The sequence below is a fragment of the Cupressus sempervirens genome, chromosome 1, assembly GCF_028749045.1.
Source record: "Cupressus sempervirens isolate cs-2001-9-10 chromosome 1, ASM2874904v1, whole genome shotgun sequence".
Classification (NCBI taxonomy): Eukaryota; Viridiplantae; Streptophyta; class Pinopsida; order Cupressales; family Cupressaceae; genus Cupressus; species Cupressus sempervirens.
Window position 1 is genome coordinate 184,341,124 of NC_143118.1, and position 24,551 is coordinate 184,365,674.

The 24,551-nt window shown below is 39.0% G+C and overlaps 1 protein-coding gene across 1 annotated transcript in view; it reads right to left on the reverse strand.

Moving 5' to 3' along the window:
* Nucleotides 1–24,551, reverse strand: part of TAG1 (membrane bound O-acyl transferase (MBOAT) family protein) — a 157,239-nt gene that overhangs the window by 91,093 nt on the left and 41,595 nt on the right. The window contains exon 5 of the mRNA XM_089819530.1: nt 12,921–12,988. Within this exon, the coding sequence (XP_089675656.1) occupies nt 12,921–12,988 (68 nt within the window). The remainder of the gene's footprint in view (nt 1–12,920; nt 12,989–24,551) is intronic.

Consider the following 24,551-nt stretch of genomic DNA (forward strand, 5'->3'; position numbering starts at 1 on the left):
TTGAAAAGGAAAGGATATGATGCTATTCTGGGACGGACTTGGTTGGTGCAAGCAAAACTAAAACATGATTGGAAACGAAATACTCTATCAATGGAGCGCGGAGACAAAAGATTCATAATTGACCTGCACACACAAATGGTAGGTGAGGAGGCAGCATTGTCAGACTCAGAAGGTGAAGGCGACAGTGACGACGAAAGAAATGACAACGAAAGAAAGAGGAGAATGGAACCAGACGAAGGAGTATTGACACTAGAAGGAGGATCGAATGACGACGACCTAGACTCGGTGAATGGCCTTTACCACTAGCAAATAGAAAACTACGAACTCTTTCCAAGTTGTAATATGTTAAGGGTTGATGAAGGGGAGAAAATAGAGGAAAATGAATGTCCGAAAGAATACAGAGAAGCAGATGACGCAAAGAAGGTTACGGCTGAAGAAGGGAAGGACATACAATACAAACCCAGAAAAAAGAAAAATTCCACCGTCCGGGACACGATGAACAGACCGCACAGGAAGAAAAGAATGCATTGCACCATAAAATTACTTGAACGATGCCGACAACAAGGAAATAAGCTAGATGCGCGACGACCGCAGGCACAGTGGGCGACGGAGGTGACAGAACAGACATAAAGCGTGGCATGACAAACTCAACAGGTTTTAGTCGGGGCAGTTGGTACTCAAGTACGACGATCGGAATGAAATCAAACAGGAAAGGTTTAAGGCAAGATGGGTTGGACCATATCAGATCCGAGAGGTTGGCAACAATCGAGTGATAAAGTTGGGGACGTTGGGCAGGCAAGAGGTACCTCACGCAGTGAACAGATCCAATTTGAAAATATACCGTGCCAAGAAGTCTTCGTCGCTGTTGCAAAAGGATCAGATGACTTCCTCGTCGTCGTCGTTGCAAAATGGCGACGCTTGGAGGCAAAATTGAGGTGTTGTATGTTTCATTAAAAAAAAAAAAAAATTTAAAATGACAGATTCAAGTTGTTCGAAATGAGTAGCAAATGATGCCAAAAGGAAGGGGAAGCATCAGTGGTTGCCAGAAAGAGTGTAGAATCGGCAGAAAATGACAGAAATGGTGTGTTCCGTGCAGTTTTGTGTGGGTTTCGGAGTGCTAATTTGGTCTTGGTAGCGACAGGCGCTGCCCCTCGACCCCGCCGGGGGCGTTGCCCCTGGACCCCTAGTCGTTGCGAATATCAGTCGTGGGAAGTATGACTAGTTGGGAAGACTTGAAGCTGCTACAGGCATAGTGTCTGTGTACCAAAGGTACTGGGAGTAGGTGTTGGCCGAGAGGCTATCTTGGTGGATGCATAGAGAGCTCGGGAGGAGTGGGTCATCCAGAAGGCAGTACAGCGACACTTAGCTCAGTGGACCCAGTGTTGGAAGTAGAGAAAGTAGCATGGGTGGCTATCAAAGTCAACTTGAGGAGACAGTATTGTGTTAGCAGAGGCTACAGATGTAATGGGATGAATGTGGAAGTGATGTGACAGAAGCAGATTTTTTGTTGTAGTCACTCTGTTAATGTATTTTGGTTGTTAATTCATCTTAGATATTTTGTAATTGTCATCCGGAGACGACTTTTTCTTTTGGGGGGGATGATGTTGTCGGTAGAAACTGTGTTAGCCGACCGAGTGATTGTCGTCGGTGTTTCTGTAGCCGACGGGATGATTGTCGTCGGTGTTTTTGTAGTCGACGGGGTGATTGTCGTCAGTGTTTCTGTATTCTATAGCCGACGGGTAAATAGTTTGTAGCGGACATAATGTTTGTGGCCAACAGACTCCTTCGAGAAGGTTCGGCGGATAGTATTTATATCTCGTCTGATCATTGTAAAGCATCTTCTATCATTAATCATTCATCTCATGAAGCATAATGTAATGTTTTGGCATATGTGAATAATATAAGGAATTCTGTTGTTCATGTTCCATTGTCTGTATGCATTGATTTATTTTGTCCGTACGGTAAACAAAAACATTAACATTAATGGCATGCAGAATTAATTTCAATTGGGTCAGATCAATATGATTCACTCGTGGGTTTATTTCCTTTATCTCACCAGTTTCATTTTCTTTTTCTCCTGTCACTTTACTTTCTTCGTCTTTTTCTTCCTTATGTTTTTGCTCCTTATATCTCCCTCATATTTAATCGAGTTCTTCCACCATATATACTCACTAGTGTGTAAGGAACCACAGCTGTGATGTATGGAGGTTACCTTTTGACTCATCAAACACCCATCTTACGTTGAATGACACCATCAATGGGTGTTGATTAATTAACTTTATACTTTGCACCCTTTGTTCATTATTAATAGTTTATTACTTATATAATTTGTAATATAATTTATCTAATATTCAATGTACAATTCTTACTTATAAATATATAGTTACTCATTTATATTAGATTAATTATTTGATAATACTATTTCAATGGTATAATTGATGACTTAAAGAGTATATATTAGTCATTTAGTCATTCTGTTTTAATTGATAACTTAATTATTTCAATTAGGGATATTTGGCTACTATTATTTAATACTGAATTCCAATATTAGAGGGGATATTATGCTATTCCTTTCATCCGTGGGTATGGGACAGAGCGATTAACCACATGAATACAGAATGCAACACCCAGACTCATTACACTCTCTGCGGCAGTATATTCAGAGGCAGGTCTGCAGCAATACAACACTACACATTCTGTCAGGACCAGTGGAACATACCATTTAAACACTAACGCACTCCAAAAACAGATATAGACACCTTATGGTCATACTATCAGTCAAAGGTGTTGAAAGAGGTATATCTTCAAGAAGACACTCAGGAAAATCCAAACAGAAACCTAGGACAACATGAGCGTATGTTTCTTCTGATTAGCCCAGGGGTGTTTACACACAAAGAAGGCAATTCTTGGTAGGTGAAACAGGTGCACAGATAATTCCTAGCATTGCCTTAAAAAAACTATTAAAAAAATGTCATTATAAATTCTGTAGAACCAATGTGAATTATGGTTATTGAAATTGCTATCTGTGTATATGAATCTGCAATCTAGATTGAGGCATTTAAACAAATTAAATAAGAAAAACTATTGAAATTGAATTTTGGAATTAGCCCATCAGTGTGCCAAAATTTTTTTGGGATTTTACAGTCAGTCGTTGTAAGCAGTGTAATGTTCTATCACAAGCTGACTTGCACAAAACAGTTGACATTGTTGCAAAGAGATGACCAAGAAGTCTACATGCCTCCATTAATCCCACGTAGAGCACTAAGAAGTCTCAACCTACTGATCCACTACACACTGTTGGGGTGCATAGAGATTTCTTGCTTGTCTAGAGCTAAACAAGTGAAGATGCCTCATCAACATTGGATTCTGCGGAGAAGCATATAAAACGTTATTTTCTTGCAAGCAACTAGTGTAGCCTAAAACAATGTTGCATAACCTCCTTACCTCATTCGCTTTAGTAACTTTGAAACAATTCCCTTGTGTTTCTCAAAACTGACAAATAAGCATATTGAATTGAATTGTAGAGAATGCCATGGATTTACCAAAGTCTTGGATATCATACGTATATTGTAAGTCTAAACTAGACCAAGTGGTACACAAATGTCTAACTAATCATGTGTTGGGAACTATATTCATTCAAGCTCAAGTCACATAACTCTTCTTCCACATAAAGATCAGGTAATGGCTTTTTCTTAGCTCGAGTGCATCTATCCTTAGGTTGTAATTGACCTTCCAAGATAGGATAGCATCAGCAACTTGAATGTTTCCTTCCATGAGATCCATTAGCTGCTTTATGATAAAGAGCATCTTGCAACATTAATTGTAGCATTTGAGATGTTCAATCTCCCGGAGTAGAGATGCTTATTCTCATCCAAAGATGCCAAAATGGATTCTTTCATCTGTAGGCTACTTGCCCTTCCACTCACCTTATCGATGATTGCAACAATGGAGATGTGCATGTGTCTAATACTAATTAACAAATGTCAAGCAATGTAACAAGCTTTCCGCTTTGATACAAATGATCTAAATCCTTGGCAATCCAAAGGAAAACCCATTCCTACGAAGGATGGGCTTTTGTAGCTTATGTGAATGGAAAGACAATAAAAAAATCACTCAATCGAAGCAGAGACGTTAGGAAATATGTGCTAAATCTATTTACGAACAACAATGACTAGGATACAAAGGTTGTTTACAAATATGTGTCTAAGAATAAAAATTCTCATTACTAGAAAGGGGTAAAGATCCAACTAATTTGCCTATGCTTGTACAATGCTTCTCATCTAGTTTGTCTTAATGTGAGAAGTGTGTGTGTATAAAGAATATATCACAATTTCAAAACTGGAATCTTAAGTGCAATGATTTACTCTAAACTTATTGACACTCAAAAGTCCAAACTATCTTGTCAATAGTGCTTTCTAATGGTTGGTATTTTGCTACATGGTCAGGATTGCCCACATGCAACTCTACTAAAGTTATCAAGTGTCTACAGAAAGTTACGCAATGTCATACATAGTGTCATGCGATAAGCAATGTGTGTAGTTGTGTGTGAGGGTGCGCAAGGTCAAGTGTCTAATGGTTGGTATTTTGCTACATGGTCAGCATTGTCCACATGCAACTCTACTAAAGTTATCAAGTGTCTACACAATGTCATACATAGTGTTATGCAATAAGCAATGTGTGTAGTTGTGTGTGAGGGTGCGCAAGGTCAAGTGTGGTAGTAGACAATGCAATAGTTCTTAGAGTCATGAATGGTGTTGCACAATGACAAGTGTTGAACAGAGCAACAGAAGTGCTTGCAAGAAGCATGAAGGAATGCTAAACTTCACATGATAGTGCACCCAAAAAATGCATGTGCTTAAAAGCGACATGAGGAGTTGTTTAAAATTTACATGATGTCATGTGAAACAACACAAAAAGCTTGAGCAAGGCATGATGGTTGTTAAGCTTGCACAATGATGTGAAGCATTGGACACATAGTTTGCAAACTTGGACTCGGAGAGTACTCGGCAAGCCAAAAAAATCAACACGGAAAAAACTCGGGATATACTCAACAAAAACTCGGGGAAAACTCGGCAACTCAAAAAGTACTAAAATTTAAAACCTCTTAAAGAACATATATTTTTTTGTAGAATACAATTATAGAATGTATTAAATTAGTAATTGACATTTCAATAGAGAAAATGTATAGTTTTATAGCACTAAAATGATGTTAAAAATGTATCTAATCCAATGTTTTCCCTACATCAACATTTTTACCTACGTATTTTAACATTTATAAATACGCTAGAGTTGAACTTGAGAGTACTTGCCCAACAAAAAAACTTGAGAGTACTCGGCAACTCTAAGAATACTCAGAGAGTTGTAAACTATGATTGGACATATTGCAATATTTCTCTTTGCACTTCCCTATTGCACAAATGACACAGGATACTTTTGAGTTCCTTTATGTTACCCACTACCTAGTTTTCCAATCATTTAAGTGCCAACCAGGAATGTTTGTGATGCCACCACTCTAGAGCTACCTATTTTAGATATGCTCAGATGGAGGACAATAATTCATTTTTGAAAAGCGCAATTTCTACTATAGTGTTCAGATGAACAAGGAGCCATCTTGAAGCTACACACTTTAAGGATCAAACCAAGAGAACAACCACCACAAAAATGTTCGGGCAAGAATTTGCAAAATGCCAAAGAGAGATTGAAAATGACCATTCAATCAATAAATGAATTGATATATTACAAATGTACATATATCTTGATTAAAAAGGCAAGAGCGGGAGCAAATAACTATCCAAATGAGAAAACTAAAAATACTACCCAACTATTAAAAATTAATTTGCCTGAGTAAGCTTAAGCAAGAATACATAAGTGAAGGTCCTATTTACTAGAACATGTAGAACTTCACTTAGCCATAGCTATGGGTCAATGTTTCTTGACCTCCAAAAACACTACAAAGACCATTGAAACTATTGTGGAATGTATGTGCAGCAATTTGATGTGGCACAATGATGGTGATGTTGTACAGATAACACTGATGTCTTGCAATTTATGTTGATAAGGGAAATGTCTATTAAATTGCGCAAATGAATCCGATTAAGGCCAAGAATTATTTAGTTCCACAATTAAGTTCCTTGAATGACCCCCTTATGTTTAGATTAAATGATGAGCCTTGAGAACGAGAATGTGGACCTCCTACTACCATCTGTAATATCCCTTTCCGGATATTTTACCAAAAACCCGTGATATAAAAGTGCAAATTTAAACCCGAACAAAAAACCAATATTTAATATAAATTCCAGAACATTAATCGATTTATAACCAGCAGATATGCATACAAGAAAACCCAAAAAAGTGTGTTTATTTCCTCCAATATTCAGAAGTACATATTTAAACCAGCAATTTAACACAAATAGTTGTCAAATAACGTTACTGTATTATACAAATAGTTGCCAACAATCCATAAAATCCAATCTTACAAACAGAAATAACAGTCAAATTGGCAATATAGATAAAATCTATAAGAAGGCTAGGTTTGCATCCAACCTCCAAAAGCTTCTTCAAGGGTTTACGTCCTCGAAGAGATAACCAATAACTGTTTCTAGCTCCCAAATTAATATTTGTTTTAAATATTATAATCTTCATAACTTCCCATGTGGAGCCGGTTGTACCTTTATTACTTTTCCCAATGTGATGCACATTGTTTTAAGCAATGCGGGATAAAGCACATTTTTTGTCCTTTAGTCACTTAAGTGAACATAGTACCTTATTTAAATAAAGTGACAAATTAAATGAACTTTTAAAGTCACTTAGTCAGTAAACCATATAATTACAAAATAACTCAAATGAACTCGGATAAGCACGTGCAATAGCTCCTTGGAAAGCTCTTGGCGAGACGATTCCAAACCAACACTGAGATAACAAAAAACCTGAGCTTTGTTTACTTACTAAAAATAGTAAGTACTTGGACAACCTGCCAAAATTGCTTCGATGGGTCTGAAATTAAAAATGTCTAGGCCAAATCTCGAACTGAACCCCATAAAGAACTTTTTCGCCCTCGAAACCAAGACAAAGTGAGCCGGCAACACCGAATTATAATGTCCTAGAGAAAGGAGGCATTACAAAGCCTCCCTTCTCAAAGATTGCTTGCCCTCAAGCAATCTGCTCATACCTGCAGAAACCAAATGCCAAGGTCCCATACTCGCCTCGAGAAAGAGGTTCTACACCTTAGCCAATGTACCTCGGCATGCATCTTCCCAAACTTCGAATGGTGAAATAGTACAATAGGAATCAATGTGCCCAATAACTGAATGCCAGGATCCCAAGGCTCACCACTAAGGGACACCAACTGCCATGCGTACCAATACCCTCAATCAGAATAAATGCCTCACTCCATGAGTGACCCTGCGAGTCTCTACTGTCAAGTGAAGATGGGAGCTCGGCAATGTACCAATATCCACCACAAGATGATAACAACCAAACTCTCCTCCTAGCTCCCCAATTAAAGGCAATACATAGGGATGCTCCCCCTGGATCCCAAGTGAGAACTCATGCGCTATCTGAGATACCACTGACCAGCTCTTGTAATATCTGCACCACTGTACCACTATACCACTCCTACAATATTTGTACCGATGACAATGACAGATCCGGCCAATCTAACTCCACCACTATATCACCCTAGTGAAAATGGAGTAATCCTAATCTTTGGAACTCTGATGTGTCAAAAGGTTGAAACACACAAATCATAATCCTGTGACCGTGTAACAACACAACATAATCCACCAGATGTAAGATACTATTAACACCTGGATACCCGATCATTCAATCAACATGATTTTGGATAAAGGAAAGAGTGGTTGGTGAATCACCAACATCATGAAGGCTAACACTGTCTTCAAGATACAGTTGAATAAAAAATGTAGACACCTCATAAGGAACATAAGATAATGTGTGTTCTCCCCACTCATTTCCAAATAACTCACTGACCCTTGAAGGCCAAATAGAATCAGCAAAAATACTACTAATATACATAGGTAAATCATTGATAGCTGGAATATACCAATAAGTAAAATCACCAATCAACAAGTAGGTTGTGGCCATCTCATAAGAGCTCGGTGATAAAACTTTGGGTAAGCTGAAAAATCCCTCAGAATATGCTGAGGATAAATCTAAACTTCCTACTCCACCATAAGTACTCTCGCTTATGTCAAAGTCTTCATAAAAGGATGGTTCACCATTAATTGAAATCTCTTAATTATCGTCACTTGTTGTGAAATCTCTGAATTAGCCTCACTTGTTGTATCACTAACCATGTGCTCATGAGAAGATGTACAGCTGTTGTCATAAAAATCAGAATTTCTAGACTCATCAACTTGTTGATCCATAAAAAAAAAATTCATCATAGAAAGTCGCAGACGGGGAACACGTGATTGAATTATATTGTTTGCCTTCACATCTACCCACATTATGAATTTTTTCAATGATTTGTGTGATTTTTTGTGCCCTTGAACCCCGGTGATCTTCTTCATAAGTGGCTGCCCCACTCGTTTGATTTTCAGCTTTGTGGATGGAGTAATGTGTTAAACTCAATTGAAGGTATAACTCATCTACCTCAAATTTCATTGCTAGATCTCTATCCATTAATAGTTGCAAGTACTCATTTTATCATTTTCAAAGTTTTAAAAATAGTATGTAAAAGAGTACTTGTGACACCACAAACATTGTTCTTAATTGCTTCTGGATTAGATTGTGTTGAGATTTTTTACCATCAACTTTCGAATCACACTACATGATTCATCATCAGGATGAGAGAGTAAGAGCTGTAAAAAATACCACAAACATTCCCATGTTCTCTTCTATCACAATCTTCTACATGAGATCCTCAACCAATTTGGAAGAATCATCCATCCTTGTCAATACTTGGACACAAGTTTGTCCTCTTTGACCAAAAGCATATCTAATAAGTCAAAAAGTGATAATGGTTTTTGACCATCTCCTTCGAACACAAGTGGGTTGTTCTCCATTGAATTTTTTGATTTTTCATCACCTAGGGGAACAACTTTTTCAGATATGTCCTCTAACTCAACGTATGCTAGATTATGTATCCTACCAACATTGCGGTCCATTTGCTCCTCCTCAATATTTGACATAATTTCCAGCCTAGTATCACCATAAAATTCATCCAAGTTAATTTCCATGTCACCAAATAAGATGCTAGTGTTTTCCACCTTTAAATAAAAGGGAGAGTTGCCAACGTTGGCGGTTTGATCAACTCTTCTATATGGGCCATCAACATGCTCATCAGGCGGACTAGTGTAAACAGCTCCATAAGACACTTATGTCTCCCAATTACCCATTAGTATATTCGTGCCATTATTAATATTTTGCATATTATCATGCAAAAGTTGCTCTTCTTTTTTAGTACTACTATCAAGCTAATTGATATCTTCCCCATGCAACTTTCTGTAACTGTCCTCTATAAGGAAATCCCGAGCCAGATCATAGTATTTGTTTCTTATCATATCCGTCTTGTTTTGCCACTCTAGCTGAAAGTCCACATAATCAATGAAAGGAAATTCTTTTTGAAGCTTTAACAGGAATTTGTTATACTCATCGTACAATCTCCTTACTTCAGTCTTAATATCGAGTCGGATTCCTCTGCCATGTAGCTTTTCATGTGCTTGAGATGGACCCAATCCTGTTTCATATGTTCTACCTGAAGGCTTACTTTTGCAAACTGCAACTGTTTTGATTAGCGTAGCTGATTTCAAGACCAGTTGGCATGCACTAAACTGTTGTAGATTAATTGTCCCACTGTGGTTGTTTACTAAAACTGATACTACTGCAATGAGTTTTACTAAATCTGACCACTGAGTTCTGATTCTAGAACTGGGGTATTTTGACAAACAGTTATCATACAAACAATACTATTCTCTGCTGGAAGTGAATTTGTAGTACCTGATTCAACCGACAATTTGTCAAGCATACAGTCTGATTTTTCCTGAATTTAGTTAAGATTGATACCACTGTTGTGTACTACAACTATCATAATCGATTTAGAAGTTATGTGGCAAGAAACTTTCAATTTGTGGGCACTTTGTAACACTCTGTAACGCATAGGAACCTTGAATTGAGCAGGTAACTGATAATGGGGAAACCTATGTCGATATTTGCAAAGAAACATCTGTGGTGACTGAGCGCAAAACCACTATAATATTTCTCTGCTAGTATTTTGAAATAAGGTTCTCTTGGAACCAATAGGAATTTCATCAAACCGTTATTATGCATACATGTCTTTGTGCAATATTATTGCTATTGCGTTGCAATAGGTCGGATTTATTAAGTTCCAATGGCACGGCTGAAGGTAATCACGCACTAGTCAAGAGTGATTGTAGTCAAACTGCTCTCCCATGTATTGAGACACCCTTTCAAGATTGGTACCATTGATAAGTTGCCGCTACACTGTACCAAGTGTCATGGAGGACGGTTGTAGTAAAATCACGTCAAAATGAATTTGACCAAATATACTATTCGAGCATGAGCTGAATACGTTGCAGACAAGAAACAAATAACCACTGTGCATGCAAACTCCCATATTGAAGGTGACCCAAATCTCAGTTGTAGTTAGTGAAGGGAAACACAAACTTCAGTAACTCAGCTGCATTTTTCCTGTATCGTATTGTAATGGCTTCCAATCCTGACCTCGGTGGAGCTAGCGTCTCTAAACACTGGAAATCCCGCTTTAACTTCTACCTATGGGCTTTCAACTGTGACGTCTTCTCATTTCCTGCAGACTAGGAGCTAAGGCCTGCTCTTAAACCTGTGACTTGTTGCCGTGAGATGAAATGATGGTCGGTTCTACAATGTGAATGGGATACATCTTCCTCCAAGCGTTCAACTAGCTTATGAATACGGCATCCTCACAATCCAAGCACCGCTGTCTAATACCACCTTGGCTCCTTCTAGTCATTGTTCAGTTGTCGGATTCCACGTCCAACACTACAGATTGCCTGCACTTTAATACTTCTGTGTGTAGTCACCATCCATTATTACTTTCACGTACTACTAGTTTCAGGCTGTGGAAAAGTGCCATCACGTCTCAATATATTGCCATGAACTTCAGCGTGCAAGTTAAAAATTAGACCTGTATAGGAAGCCCTCTAATTGCCGACATTTAAGATGAATCATACAATAATATCCACCGCACAACTTCGCATGTCGGTTAAAGTATATATTCTGCAGAATTGATATCTAATGAGATATATCAGACAGAATGGCCTCAACCAAGAGACAATCTTCCAACTCTGATCCGAAATGAAATTTTCATTTCAATGTGGGACTGTATGGACTGGGACATGGAGCTACACCAATATATGGTAATAGGTCAATAATTTCATTAACTACTTCTAGGCATATATTCAGCATTCTTTTCTCTATTCATACCAACTGTGTTGCCACCTGCCTTTTGGGGTTCATAATTGGGCCTACAAGCACTCTTTCATCTTCACTAGCAGTTGATGGATAGCATGCAACTCGTTCTCTAAAGTAACTAGATAACTGATCTAGAACTGCTCTTTCTGTACATGGACTCACCTGTACTTATAATATTCCAAAAATCTCTCCAGACTGTTATAAATGCCACTGTTATTGAACCGCACAAGCTGGCAAGACCTTTGGCTCTGATACCACTGTAATATCCCTTTTCAGATATTTTACCAAAAATCCGTGATATAGAAGTGCAGATGTAAACCCGAACAGAAAACCAATATTTAATATAAATTCCATAACATTAATCGATTTATAACCAGCAGATATGCATATGAGAAAACCCAGAAAAGTGTGTTAGTACATATTTAAACCAGCAATTTAACACAAATAGTTGCCAAATAATGTTACTGTATTATACAACATCAATACAATAACACGCCACAATCGAGAAAATCCAATCTTACAAACAGAAATAACAGTCAGATTGGCTATATAGATAAAACTTGTAAGAAGGCTAGGTTTGCATCCAACCTCCAAAAGCTTCTTCAAGGGTTTGTGTCCTCGAAGAGATAACCAATAACTGTTTCCAGCTCCCAGATTAATATTTGTTTTAAACATTATAATCTTCATAACTTCCCATGTGGAGCCTGTTTTACCTTTATTACTTTTCCCAATGTGATGCACGCTCTTTTAAGCAATGCAGGATAAAGCACATTTTTTGTCCTTTGGTCACTTAAGTGAACATAGTACCTTTTTCAAATTAAGTGACAAATTAAATGAATTTTTAAAGTCAATTAGTCAATAAACCATATAATCACAAAATAACTGACCAAATGAACTCGGATAAGCACATGCAATAGCTCATTGGAAAGCTTTCGGCGAGATGCTTCCATACCAACACTGAGATACCAAGAAACTTGAGCTCTGTTTACTTACTAAAAATAGTAAGTATCCAGACAACCTACCAAAACTGCTCTGATGAGTCTGAAACTAGAGATGTCTAGGCCAAATCTCAAACTGAACCCTGTAAAGAACTTTTTCGTCTTTGAAACCAAGGTGAAGTGAGCCAGCAACACTGAATTATAATGTCCTAGAAAAAGGGGACATTACACCATCTTAAATGCCATATATAATGTAAATGATTTTGTGAAATCTATTTGGTACTTTGTTTTGTTGTCTATCAAATTTATATTTTCATCAATTTGTTTTCCCCACTTGTTTATTCCCTATTCTTCATTTTGGAGTTGTGCACCTGAAGAATTCAACAATTAAAAGATGTCTACCATAAAATCTACAGAATTCAACAAGGCAGACTATATGTTACCTTTATTACTATGTTTCCATTTAATAAAGCAAGAAAAAGATACAAAGCTCCACACATACATAGAATTTTATAACCCATTGACATAAAAATTGCATTTCAAAGATCTTACCTTTCAATGACATATATAGGATAAAAGATTTCGGCTATTGAAATGAAGACATGTAGTAAAAGTATGCTCTGCAAAAAAACAGAAAAGAAATACAGTAAGAATATCAGACACTAATTTTCAAACTCAACAGCAGCATATTTTATAAGAAAAAAAATTAAGAAGAGAAGAAAAAGTGATAACTGACTTATTGACCTAAAACAAAAAGAAGTTAATCTGTAGTCAATGCTTCCACTGTTAGAAGGTTATACGATGTATTGATATCAATTCAACTTTGGTAGTCCTGGAAGAATTAAAAAGAACAAATGTATCGAACAACAGTTTTCAAAATCATATTATCTATAAGCCAAAAGAGTTGAAACTTTCTAAACTGTAATAAAAAGCATTAACTTTACAGTTAAATTAGGCTCTAGGAACACTAAATCCAATGTACAGATAACATTAGAAATAGCCTGCTTTTACACAACAAAATCAGAGTAGCAAATCTTCAAAATTGGTGTTTAATAAAAGATAAGAAATTTTAACTCCATTTTGTGTCTTAAACAAATAGTATCTTTTTCTAACAATTAACACCAATTGAAAAAATTCATGATCTTGATATTGTTGGGATTTAGTCCACGATTGATTGCGATACCTATGTTGCAAACTATAACAAAGAATATTATTCACAAAGATCATTATCAACTAGCACAATTTTATTTTAGAAGATTAATCTCAAATGGAAAATGTAATGTCCCCATTTTAGAAGTTGACCAAGTGTGTGTGCGTTAGCCTTGTTCTACATGGTCCCGAGGGCTAACGAAGGGTTTAATGGGATCCTGGAGTGTTTTGGCCTAGTCATTTCCAGTTTGGGCCAAAACGAAGTTGATTTACTCAGTTTCAGGCATACTTACTATTTTTAGTAAGTCGGCAGAACACAGTGCAGGTCAATTTTGGTGATTGGATTTGATACTCCTCGGTGAGAGCTTTCCGATGAGCTATCACTCCCATTATTCAGAGTCCGATTGCTAATACATTTTAATGCCTGAAGTTTTATTAAAGTAACATCTAATTTAACTGTAAAATATTAAAGTGTTACTTTAATATTTATTTTATGGGGATGTGTACCCAAGGGAGACATAAGGGGTATTTTAATATATGTTTTATATGTTACACATCTTTTATCCCACATTGCCCATCTGAGTTGAGCGGACCCTTGGAAATAGAATAAAAGGAAGCATTTGTGGCTTCATTAGACAGGTTGAATATGAGAAGAAATTGGTGTGTGAGTTGCAGCTCCATTCTTGGCATTTGCGGACGTTTATCCTCTCTTGTAACATTCTAGACGTCATTCCCTTGGGGTTTGGCCTTTGGAATTCTTTGTTATCGGCTTCATTATCAGGCAATTTAGTTGCATTTCCAGCTACAGGCAGATTTGGTATTTTGCTCATATCTTCTTCACTACTTGTCCGACGCTTATGCCACTTTGAGGGAATGATATTACGAAGGTAGTAGACTGATTGAAGGACAAAGTACTGTAGCAGCACTGTTCATGCAGCACTATTCACGCAACACTATTCATGCGGCACTGTAGCAGCAAGTTCGAAAGCATGGGCTGGAGTATTATGTCCATAGTGCTGAAGTAATTAGTGAGTTGATAAATCTGCCATGTATTTGATTTTATGAATTCTGAAAATAACATTTTATTGGCAGCAGTTCATTTCCACTTTGCATATTATTGTAGTTTCTTTCTTGTTTATGTTGTATGATACCAATTCCATGCACAAAACACAACAAACAAATAAACGTTTGATTTCCGGAGTTATAAGGGGTTTAAAACATTAAACGGAGAAATAAGAGGTTGAATGCAAACTGTTTGACATAATTCCTTTCAGCAATTTGGTTTAGTTTTTTGGGACATTCAGGGGTGCCCATTTCAATGGTATCAGAGCTATAAATCCTGCCATCCTGTAGAGGTCTTATAGGGAATCTAGAACAGCCGGATAGAGGGAAAAGTGTTTGACGAAATGTCAAAACACTAAAATCAGAAATAAATAAATAAAACACAGGCTAAGCATTTATGTTTGAGCATGCGACAAGGGCCTTATAATTTCCGCGATACTAGAGCAAGACAAAATAGGATTTCAGACTTGCAAAACAAACAGTCTAGTACATTCGTGCAGGTGGACATTGAATCCAGCCATACAGACACAGAGGAGATATTCTTTGATCAAGGCAACAATATGGGTGATCGAGATGACAGGAAAACAAGATTAGGCGGAGGCAAGAATGCCGGTCCAGATCAGGGGGAGGTAATGTTCAGACAGTTACTGGATACATTAGAGCAGGGGCAGCGTATGTAGCAGGAGCAGAATAAGCGAATGGACATGATGATGTAGCTCATGGCTAGATAGATGGGTGTCAATATTAATCCAGGTGATGCCAACAACAGAAACAATAACAATGAGGGAAACAATAACAATGGGGGAAACAATAACCATAGAGGCCAAGGCAACAACAATGGTCCTGAGAATAACATTAATGGTAATAATGGAAACGGCAACAATGGGAATGAGGCTGATAACTTTAGACATGTTGCACGCCCAGTGCAGACTGCGAGCTCAAGACCTCTTCTACCCACTTTCCCACCCAGAGATCCGGTTCAACCAGTAAACGAACCGCAGATTACCGAGTTACAGGATCAGTTCAGGAGGGACTGGGAGGCTAGTGGACCGGAGTTTCAGGCGGATATTTCCCTCAGAGATTATATGGACTTGATGATGAGACACATGCCTAGAGCAGGAGGGAGGAATCAAAACTTTGAGCTGAGAAAGAAAGTTGGAAAACTTTCTTTACCTTATTATGATGCTTCAGGGAAGATGACTGCACGAGCTTGGGTGCAGAAGGTAGATACATACTTGCAACTAAATCCTATGCCTAAGGAGGAGGCTATCAAGTATGCGGCTATGCACTTGGATGGCGTTGCACATGAATGGTGGCGTCATGACATGGTGACTTTGGGGCATAATCAGATTACATCCTATGAGGAATTCACCGAAACATTGATTGAAAGATTTGACACTAGGGATCTCGAGTTACATTTCAAGGAGCTAGCACAATTAAAACAGTCAGGTTCTGTGGATGCTTACATTGCCGAGTTTCAGCGCTCGTCTGTACTTGTTACTGATATCTCTCCTAGGAGATTGGTGGTGTTATTTTGTGATGGTCTTGCTGATCCATTATGAGGTTGGGTGAAGGGACATGATCCACTCACCTTAGTTGAAGCAACTAAAAAGGCACAAGATTTAGCCCCTTCGGTATACAAAGGAAAAAACCATTCAACAGATTCTTCCTACCGTAAGGACAAAGACAAAAAACCGTTTCAGAAAGAGTATAGCAAACCCAAAGAAGGATCAAAAGGACTAGACAATGAAACCTTGAATGAACTTTGAAAAAAGAAGTTGTGCTTCCATTGTAAAGAGCCTTGGGACTTATCTCATAAATGTTCTCTCAAGGCTAAGGCAAATCAAATGGAGTATTTTTCAGTAGAAGAGTCCGAGTCAGAGGGGGATGATCAGCACTCCGATTCAGATGAGGGTAACACTATAGAGGAGAGCAGCATTCCTAAGGATGATAGATCGTTGGCACGCTTGATAGGGGCCCAAAAGGCAATCACATTTAAGGTCAGGGGTACTATCCAGAGGCAGAAAGTGATATCTCTTATTGACACTGGGGCTACACATAACTTCATAGATGCACAGTTGGTAGCCAGGAGAGGGTTACAGACAGAGGAGCATGATGGGTTTAGAGTCATGGTGGCTAACGGTGATAAATTATTATGCACTCGGAAGATATCTAATCTTCGCATCAGGTTTGGAGATGGCTATGAGTTGGAGGATGAGTTCTATGTTGTGGACATGGGAGATTATGATGTCATCCTCGGCATGACATGGATGGCTTCACTAGTTGAGTTCACACTCAACCTAGCGAAATTGGAGATGAGATTCCAGCATGAGGGCAGAACTGTGGTACTTAGAGGACTTTCAGATGGAGGTTGCAGAGTAGTGTCCTTGAGGAGAATGCAGAGATTATTTTGTCATGATAACATAGAGTGGGCGGCAGAGTGCTACATTATGCCAACTTCACCAGAGCCACAAGAAAAGAGTCATCCACCAGATATCCAGAAGATACTTGATAGACACGCTAAAATATTTAGCGATATTCCTCATGGGGTTCCTCCTGACAGAGAGATGGAACATGTTATTGAGCTCAAGGAGGGAGCCAAACCAGTTATGATTACTCCCTATCGTCATCCTAAGAAACACAAGGATGAGATAGAGAAGGCAATTAAGGATTTGTTAGAGATGGGGCATATCAGGCCCAGTAAAAGCCCCTTTGCTTCAGCAGTAGTATTGGTAAAGAAGAAGGATGGGACGATGCGCATGTGCATCGATTACAGGGCACTGAATAAGAAAACAATTAAAAACAGGTATCCCATTCCTAGGATTGATGAGCTGATTGATGAGTTGCATGGGGCATGCTTCTTCACCAAAATTGATTTTCGATCCGGATACCATCAGATCAGGATGAGAGCAAAGGACATTGAAAAAACAGCCTTCCGATGTCACTATGGCCACTTTGAGTTCATGGTTATGCCATTTGGTCTAACCAATGCACCCGCTACATTTCAGAGTTGTATGAACTAGGTATTTAGGAAGCAACTGAGGAGATTTGTCTTGATCTTCTTTGATGACATCTTGGTCTTCAGTAAGACCTGGGAGGAGCACTTACATCATCTGGAGGAGGTGTTATCTATTCTGGAGAGAGAGTCATTGTATGCCAAGGAATCTAAATGTGAGTTTGGCATGACTGAGCTCCTTTACCTTGGGCATATCATTAGTGCAGATGGCGTTCGGGTTGATCCCGAAAAGATTAGAGCTATTGTAGAGTGGCCTACTCCCACAAACCTTACAAAGCTTAAGGGATTCTTTGGTTTATGTAGTTTTTATAGGAGGTTTGTTAAGGGATTCTCACAGATTGCTACACCCTTGACAAATCTTACCAGGAAAGGAGCCTTCGTGTGGACAGGGGCAGCACAGAGGTGTTTTGAGCATTTCAAGCAAGTAATGTCTTCATGTCCAGTTCTAGCTCTACCGGATTTCACGAAGCCTTTTGAGCTTCATTGTGATGCATCAGGTGATGGGATTGGAGCAGTATTGATGCAGGAAAAGCATCCCATTGCATTCGAGAGTAGGAAGCTCCATGTTGGCCATAATGCATGCATTGGCCAAATTTCGATCATATTTGGTAGGTGGACGTTTTGTGATCAAGACTGATCACAACAGTATTAAATACTTCATGAGCCAGCCTGATCTTAATGACCGGCAACAAAAATGGGTGACTAAATTGCAGGCTTATGACTTTGACATAGAGTTTGTCAAAGGTAAGAAAAATGTGGTGGCTGATGCCTTATCTCGGAGACCTCACTTATGTGCTCTGGTAGAGATTTCAGGAGATTGGAGAGATCGGATTATAGCAGAGTATGTCAGAGATGGTTGGGCTTCTGGATTGATTTCAGGTACCATACAGGATGATCGCTATGAGGTGATAGATGGATTGATCAGAGTTCAAGACAGGGTTTATTTGATTCCGTCATCACATTTGAGAGAGGCGATACTGAAGGCATTTCATGATGCACCCACAGCTAGACATCTTAGGGTCTTCAAGACCTATAGGCAGATCCGAGAGCGGTTTTCATGGAAAGGGCTCAAGGATGATGTTCAGAGGTATGTCAAGGAGTGTGTGGTTTGTCAACAGAATAAGGGAGAGCACACATTTCCTGCAGGTTTATTACAGCCCTTGCCCATTCCTGATAGGAAATGGAAAAGTATTTCGATGGACTTCATCACTGGTTTACCACGAGTGCAGGGAAGGGATTACATCTATGTGGTGGTGGACCGCTTAACGAAGTTTGCTCACTTCTTTGCTATTCCGTCCACTTACACAGCAGCACAGGTGGCAGATCTTTTCTTTAGAGAGATATTTAGGTTACATGGGCTGCCCAGATTCATTGTCAGCGACCGGGATAGTAAGTTTATGAGTGCTTTTTGGCAAGAGTTGTTTAGGTTGTGTGGTACAGATCTTACACCTAGCACTAGTTATCATCTGCAAACAGATGGGCAAAGAGAGATTGTGAATAAATGGGTGGAAGGATATTTGAGGAACTATGTAACTGCACAACAAAAGGCTTGGATCAGATAGTTGCATATGGGAGAGTATTGTTATAACACCACTTACCATATGTCCATCAAGATGACTCCTTTCATGGCACTCTATGGTTATGAAGCACCTAGCTTCATGGATTTAGTTTTGGGGGACAGTAGAGTGCCCAAAGCCAAAAACTTATTGCAGGATAGTCAGGACATCCTGAAAGTGCTCAAAGAGAATATACAACAGGCCCAGAATCAACAGAAATTGTATGCTAATCAGCACCGAATAGAGCGTAGCTTCGAGGTAGGGGATATGGTTTACTTGAGGCTACAACCATATAGACAATCATCTCTCAAGAAGAGCGGAACTGAAAAGCTGATATGGTCCCTATAGGGTGATTCGCAAAGTGAGCAAAGTCGCCTATGAGCTTGAGCTTCCAGAGGGCAATAGAGTGCACAATGTGTTTCATGTGTCTAGGCTTAAGAAAGCCATTGGTCAGAGTGTAGTGCCTTCTGCAGATTTACACCCTTTGGATGAGGAGGGGAAGCTTGTGTTAGTACCCGAGGCTATTCTGGACACCAGAGAGAGGAAGCTTAGAAACAAGGTAGTGAAGGAGTATTTGGTCAAATGGAAAGACCTGTCGGAGGAAGATTCTACATGGGAGAGTGAGCAGGTTATTCAGCAAGCTGGACTGAGATTGCTTGAGGACAAGCAATTTCAAGGGGGGCCGACTGTAATGTCCCCATTTTAGTAGTTGACCAAGTGTGTGCGCGTTAGCCTTGTTCTACATGGTTCTGAGGGCTAACGAAAGGTTTAATGGGATCTTGGAGTGTTTTGGCTTAGTCATTTCCAGTTTGGGCCAAGACGAAATTGATTTACTCAGTTTCAGGCATACTTACTATTTTTAGTAAGTCGGCAGGGCACAGTGCAGGTCAATTTTGGTGATTGGATTTGATACACCTCGGTGAGAGCTTTCCAATGAGCTATCACTCGCATTATTCGGAGTCCGATTCCTAATACATTTTAATGCCTGAAGTTTTATTAAAGTAACGTCTAATTTAACTGTAAAATATTAAAGTGTTACTTTAATATTTATTTTATGGGGATGTGTACCCAAGGGAGACATAAGGGGTATTTTAATATATGTTTTATATATTACACATCTTTTATCCCACATTGCCCATATGAGTTGAGCGGACCCTTCGAAATAGAATAAAAGGAAGCATTTGTGGCTTCATTAGACAAGTTGAATATGAGAAGAAATTGGTGTGTGAGTTGCAGCTCCGTTCTTGGCATTTGAGGACGTTTATCCTCTCTTGTAACATTCTAGACGTCATTCCCTTGGGGTTTGGCCTTTGGAATTCTTTGTTATCGGCTTCATTATCAGACAGTTTAGTTGCATTTCCAGCTACAGGCAGATTTGGTATTTTGCTCATATCTTCTTCACTACTTGTCCAACGCTTATGCCACTTAAAGGGAATGATATTACGAAGGTAGTGGACTGATTGAAGGACAAAGTACTGTAGCAGCACTGTTCATGCGGCATTATTCACGTAACACTATTCATGTGGCACTGTAGCAGCAAGTTCGAAAGCATGGGCTGGAGTATTATGTCAATAATGCTGAAGTAATTAGTGAGTTGATAAATCTGCCATGTATTTGGTTTTATGAATTCTGAAAATAACATTTTATTGGCAGCAATTCATTTCCACTTTGCATATTATTGTAGTTTCTTTCTTGTTTATGTTGTATGATACCAATTCCATGCACAAAACACAACAAACAAATAAACGTTTGATTTCCGAAGTTATAAGGGGTTTAAAACATTAAACGGAGAAATAAGAGGTTGAATGCAAACTGTTTGACATAATTCCTTTCAGCAATTTGGTTTAGTTTTTTGGGACATTCAGGGGTGCCCATTTCAGAAAAACTTCTTTTTTTTTCTTTAACTTTTTAGTATAGACTTCGTGCAAAATAGCTAATAAAATAGAAAAGTTAAGAATGATTCAACAACAAAATGTGCAAGACCCTTGTTCAAGCAAATAGTCTTAGAAAGAAGCAAAGAAAAATGAATTAATGTCTACAAGTGACCAAAGTAAGTCAAGGAAATTCAAAAGTACATTCAAATACAAATAAGTCAATGAAATTTTAAGTACAAAAGAAAAAAGAACCTCGTGCTCCGAAAGATCACGGAGCAGCTACACCTTAACTTTGTGATTTGGGAAAAGTATAAATAGGCACATTGCAAAAAAAACCCTTAATGAAACAAGGAGCTGACAAAAATCAAAGCAGGAAAGCATCACTGTCATATGTTTGTAGTAAATCTCAGGCGACACTAATGGATACTATCAACATCTAATACTACAAATGGTACAAGGCAAGAACAAAAAATGCACATATATGAATGTCCAGGACTAAGGGGGCAGATTGCATATTCCTATAAACAACCAAGGAATTCCTCCTACGATGCATTCTAATGCCCAATGTTGTCAGTAAAATCTATATTGTGGCCGATGGGTAGAATAGTATCTGAAAGAGGGCATAACGGTTGAGTCACCCCTTCGGAAAGGTATATGTATACATCTAGAATGGACTTTGGATCATCATTGTATTCGGATTGTAAGCATTGAGTGCATATTGCATATATGAATAAAGCATTTGTTCTGTGTTATATCTTGTTATCCTACATGCGTTAAGTATTTTTAACCTTTACGGTAAACATTTGGCGCCGTTGCCAGACGAACCTAGAACAAGGAACTATTATGAAGATTCATGCCGAATTTTCTTAACAAGGATAGAAATAAGATTAAAGATAAAGATGAAATACGTACAACACAAGAATTTTTAGCACAACAGGCGAAGCGTAGATAGAAGCTTCAATAGATTGTCGACGGACACTGAGGGGGTGGAGTGCACTCACCTAGTAGGCCGAGGAGTGCTAAGGAATTGCTAGAGGAGACTCGACAATGATTAAATTTGGTAGAAGAAACAAGGGAGGAGTTCTTTAACCTATATACGCTGAGGGTAGAGCATCTGAACAGAAGGGAAGCAACTCACATGGCTCGAAGTGCCAAGAGAGCACGAGCGTGGAGTGAACTCTCCGTTCTCGATACACCTAACGAACGGATACAGGTGGAGAATCGAACAACTTCCCTTGAGGAAGATCTTTTCTCACCAAGTAACGCAATTTTTGGAAGTAAGACAGTTGTCCGAAGCAATGCAGGTGTGCAAAACAACGCAAGGGTTCAAAACAACGCAAGTACACATGTACCAAAGAATCAAAAGAAAGTAGCGATGGAAAGTCCCAAAGAGAAACTACTGAAGTTTAATGGTGACGGAACGGTAGATCCAATTAGATACTGCAAGACGTACAAAACCATATGGACAGAAAATGGCGTGATAGACAAGGATGATTGGGTCAAGCAGTTCCTAGCAACCCTACTGGGTGTGGCAATTAATTGGTTTGCGGATGCTGACCCTCAGAAACTAAATACATGGGCGGACGTCAGAAAAGAGTTCATAGCAGAGTTCCAACTGCTATGGGACAATAATGAAATTGTAGCAGAGATATATAGCACCAAGCAAGGAAAGAATGAAACAATTCAGACCTATGCAAGACGGCTGAAAGAGCTGGTTGGGAAGATGGAAAGTCAAACTGCTGACGGATTGAAGAAACAATGGTTTGTTGAAGGGCTACAGCCAGCTCTGAAAAAGAAAAAGAAAATTGTACCACCAACATCGTATGTCGATGCATATAGTCGTGCAATGGATCTAGAAAGAGAACAAAAGACAAGTAAAAAGAAGCATAAATCGTCGAATTCAGACGACTCATCATCTGAAAGTAGTAATAGTGATGAAGAATCAAACAAGAAAGTTCAAGCATTACAAAAAGATAATGAAAGAATTTAAGAATTTGAAAATGAATCCAGACTCAATGAAGGGAGAATTGTGGTGCACGGACTGTAAAGAGGATGGCCACACAAAGGGCTCATGCCCGAAGAAACAGTTCTATAATATCTACCAGGTTGTGAGACATTCCCTAAAGGAGTGCCCATTCAACATGAAATCATAAGGACACCAACAAGTGTTACTAACGCAGGAAGTGTCCACCAGAAATACCAGAAATAATGATGCAACTTCGAGAGGATATCACAACAATAATTGACGCGGTAGGGGTGGCAATAATAACAATGGAGGCCGGAGTCAGATACTGTACAATGGGAGTGGACGGCCAATGATACAATGTTGTGCGTGCAGTCTCTAGGGCCATTTCGCCAAAGATTGTACCACAAAGGAAACGCTGCAGCTACTATGCAGATGGTGTTGTCTGGGAGACCACGAAGATTCAAAATGCCCAAAGCAAGGGGTAAATTTATTAAGCATTGAAGCTTGTGATGAGAAGGCACTAGCAGTTACACGTGAGTAGGAAAAGAAGGCGAAATACCCAGATGCAGAAGAAGAAAAGGAGAGGTTATAACAAGCATGAACAGAGCTAGAAAGACAGATGAAAGCAGGGAAGTTACAAGTGAAAGACACGGCCGAATCCTCGAAAAGGAACTTAGCGGAATAGAACATGATAAGACAGGTAATGCAAATAGAAGTCCCTATCAAATTAAATGACCTTTTCACAATGCCATAATTGCGGACGACCGTTCTAAATATGACACCGTTTCCGAAAGCGACGGAGGAAACAAGAAGGGATGACAGTGGAACAACAATAGCAGACCCGATGCTATTGGCACTAATGACAGGAAGGCATCTGGCAGTAGTTGAGATGGGCATTCTGGGCACTGTACTAACAAACAAAATTGTGGACAGGGGGTCAAGCGTGAACGTGTTACCGAAAGATATATGGAAGACGTTAGGACAACCTACACTATGGCCACCTACATTTCAATTGCTCACGGTAGATCAACACAGAATCAAACCGTTGGGAACCTTGATGGCACAACCGGTAAGTATTGGAATGCAACCATTTTTATTGGATTCCGTGGTCATTCCACTGAAAAGAAGAGGGTATGCTATCCTTGGACGGGATTGGTTGGTGCAAGCAAAAGTAGAACATGATTGGAAACAAAACACCCTATCTATGGAATGCAAAGGCTGAAGATTCATAATCCACTTACACAAACAAATGGTAGGTGAGGAGGCAGCATTGTCAGACTTAGAAGGTGGAGGCGAGAGTGACAATGAAGGAAAAAAGAGAATGGAACCAGACGAAAGAGTATTGAGATTAGAAGGAGGGTCGAATGATGATGACCTAGACTTGGTGAACAGCCTTTTCCATTGGCAGATAGAGGATTACTAGCTCTTTCTGAGTTGTAATATGTTAAAGGTCAACAAAAGTGAGAAAGGAGAGGAAAATGAATGTCCGAAGGAATACAGAGAAGTGGAAGAAAGGCGATTACAGCTGAAGCTAAAGGCAACAAAAGAAAAGATTCCACC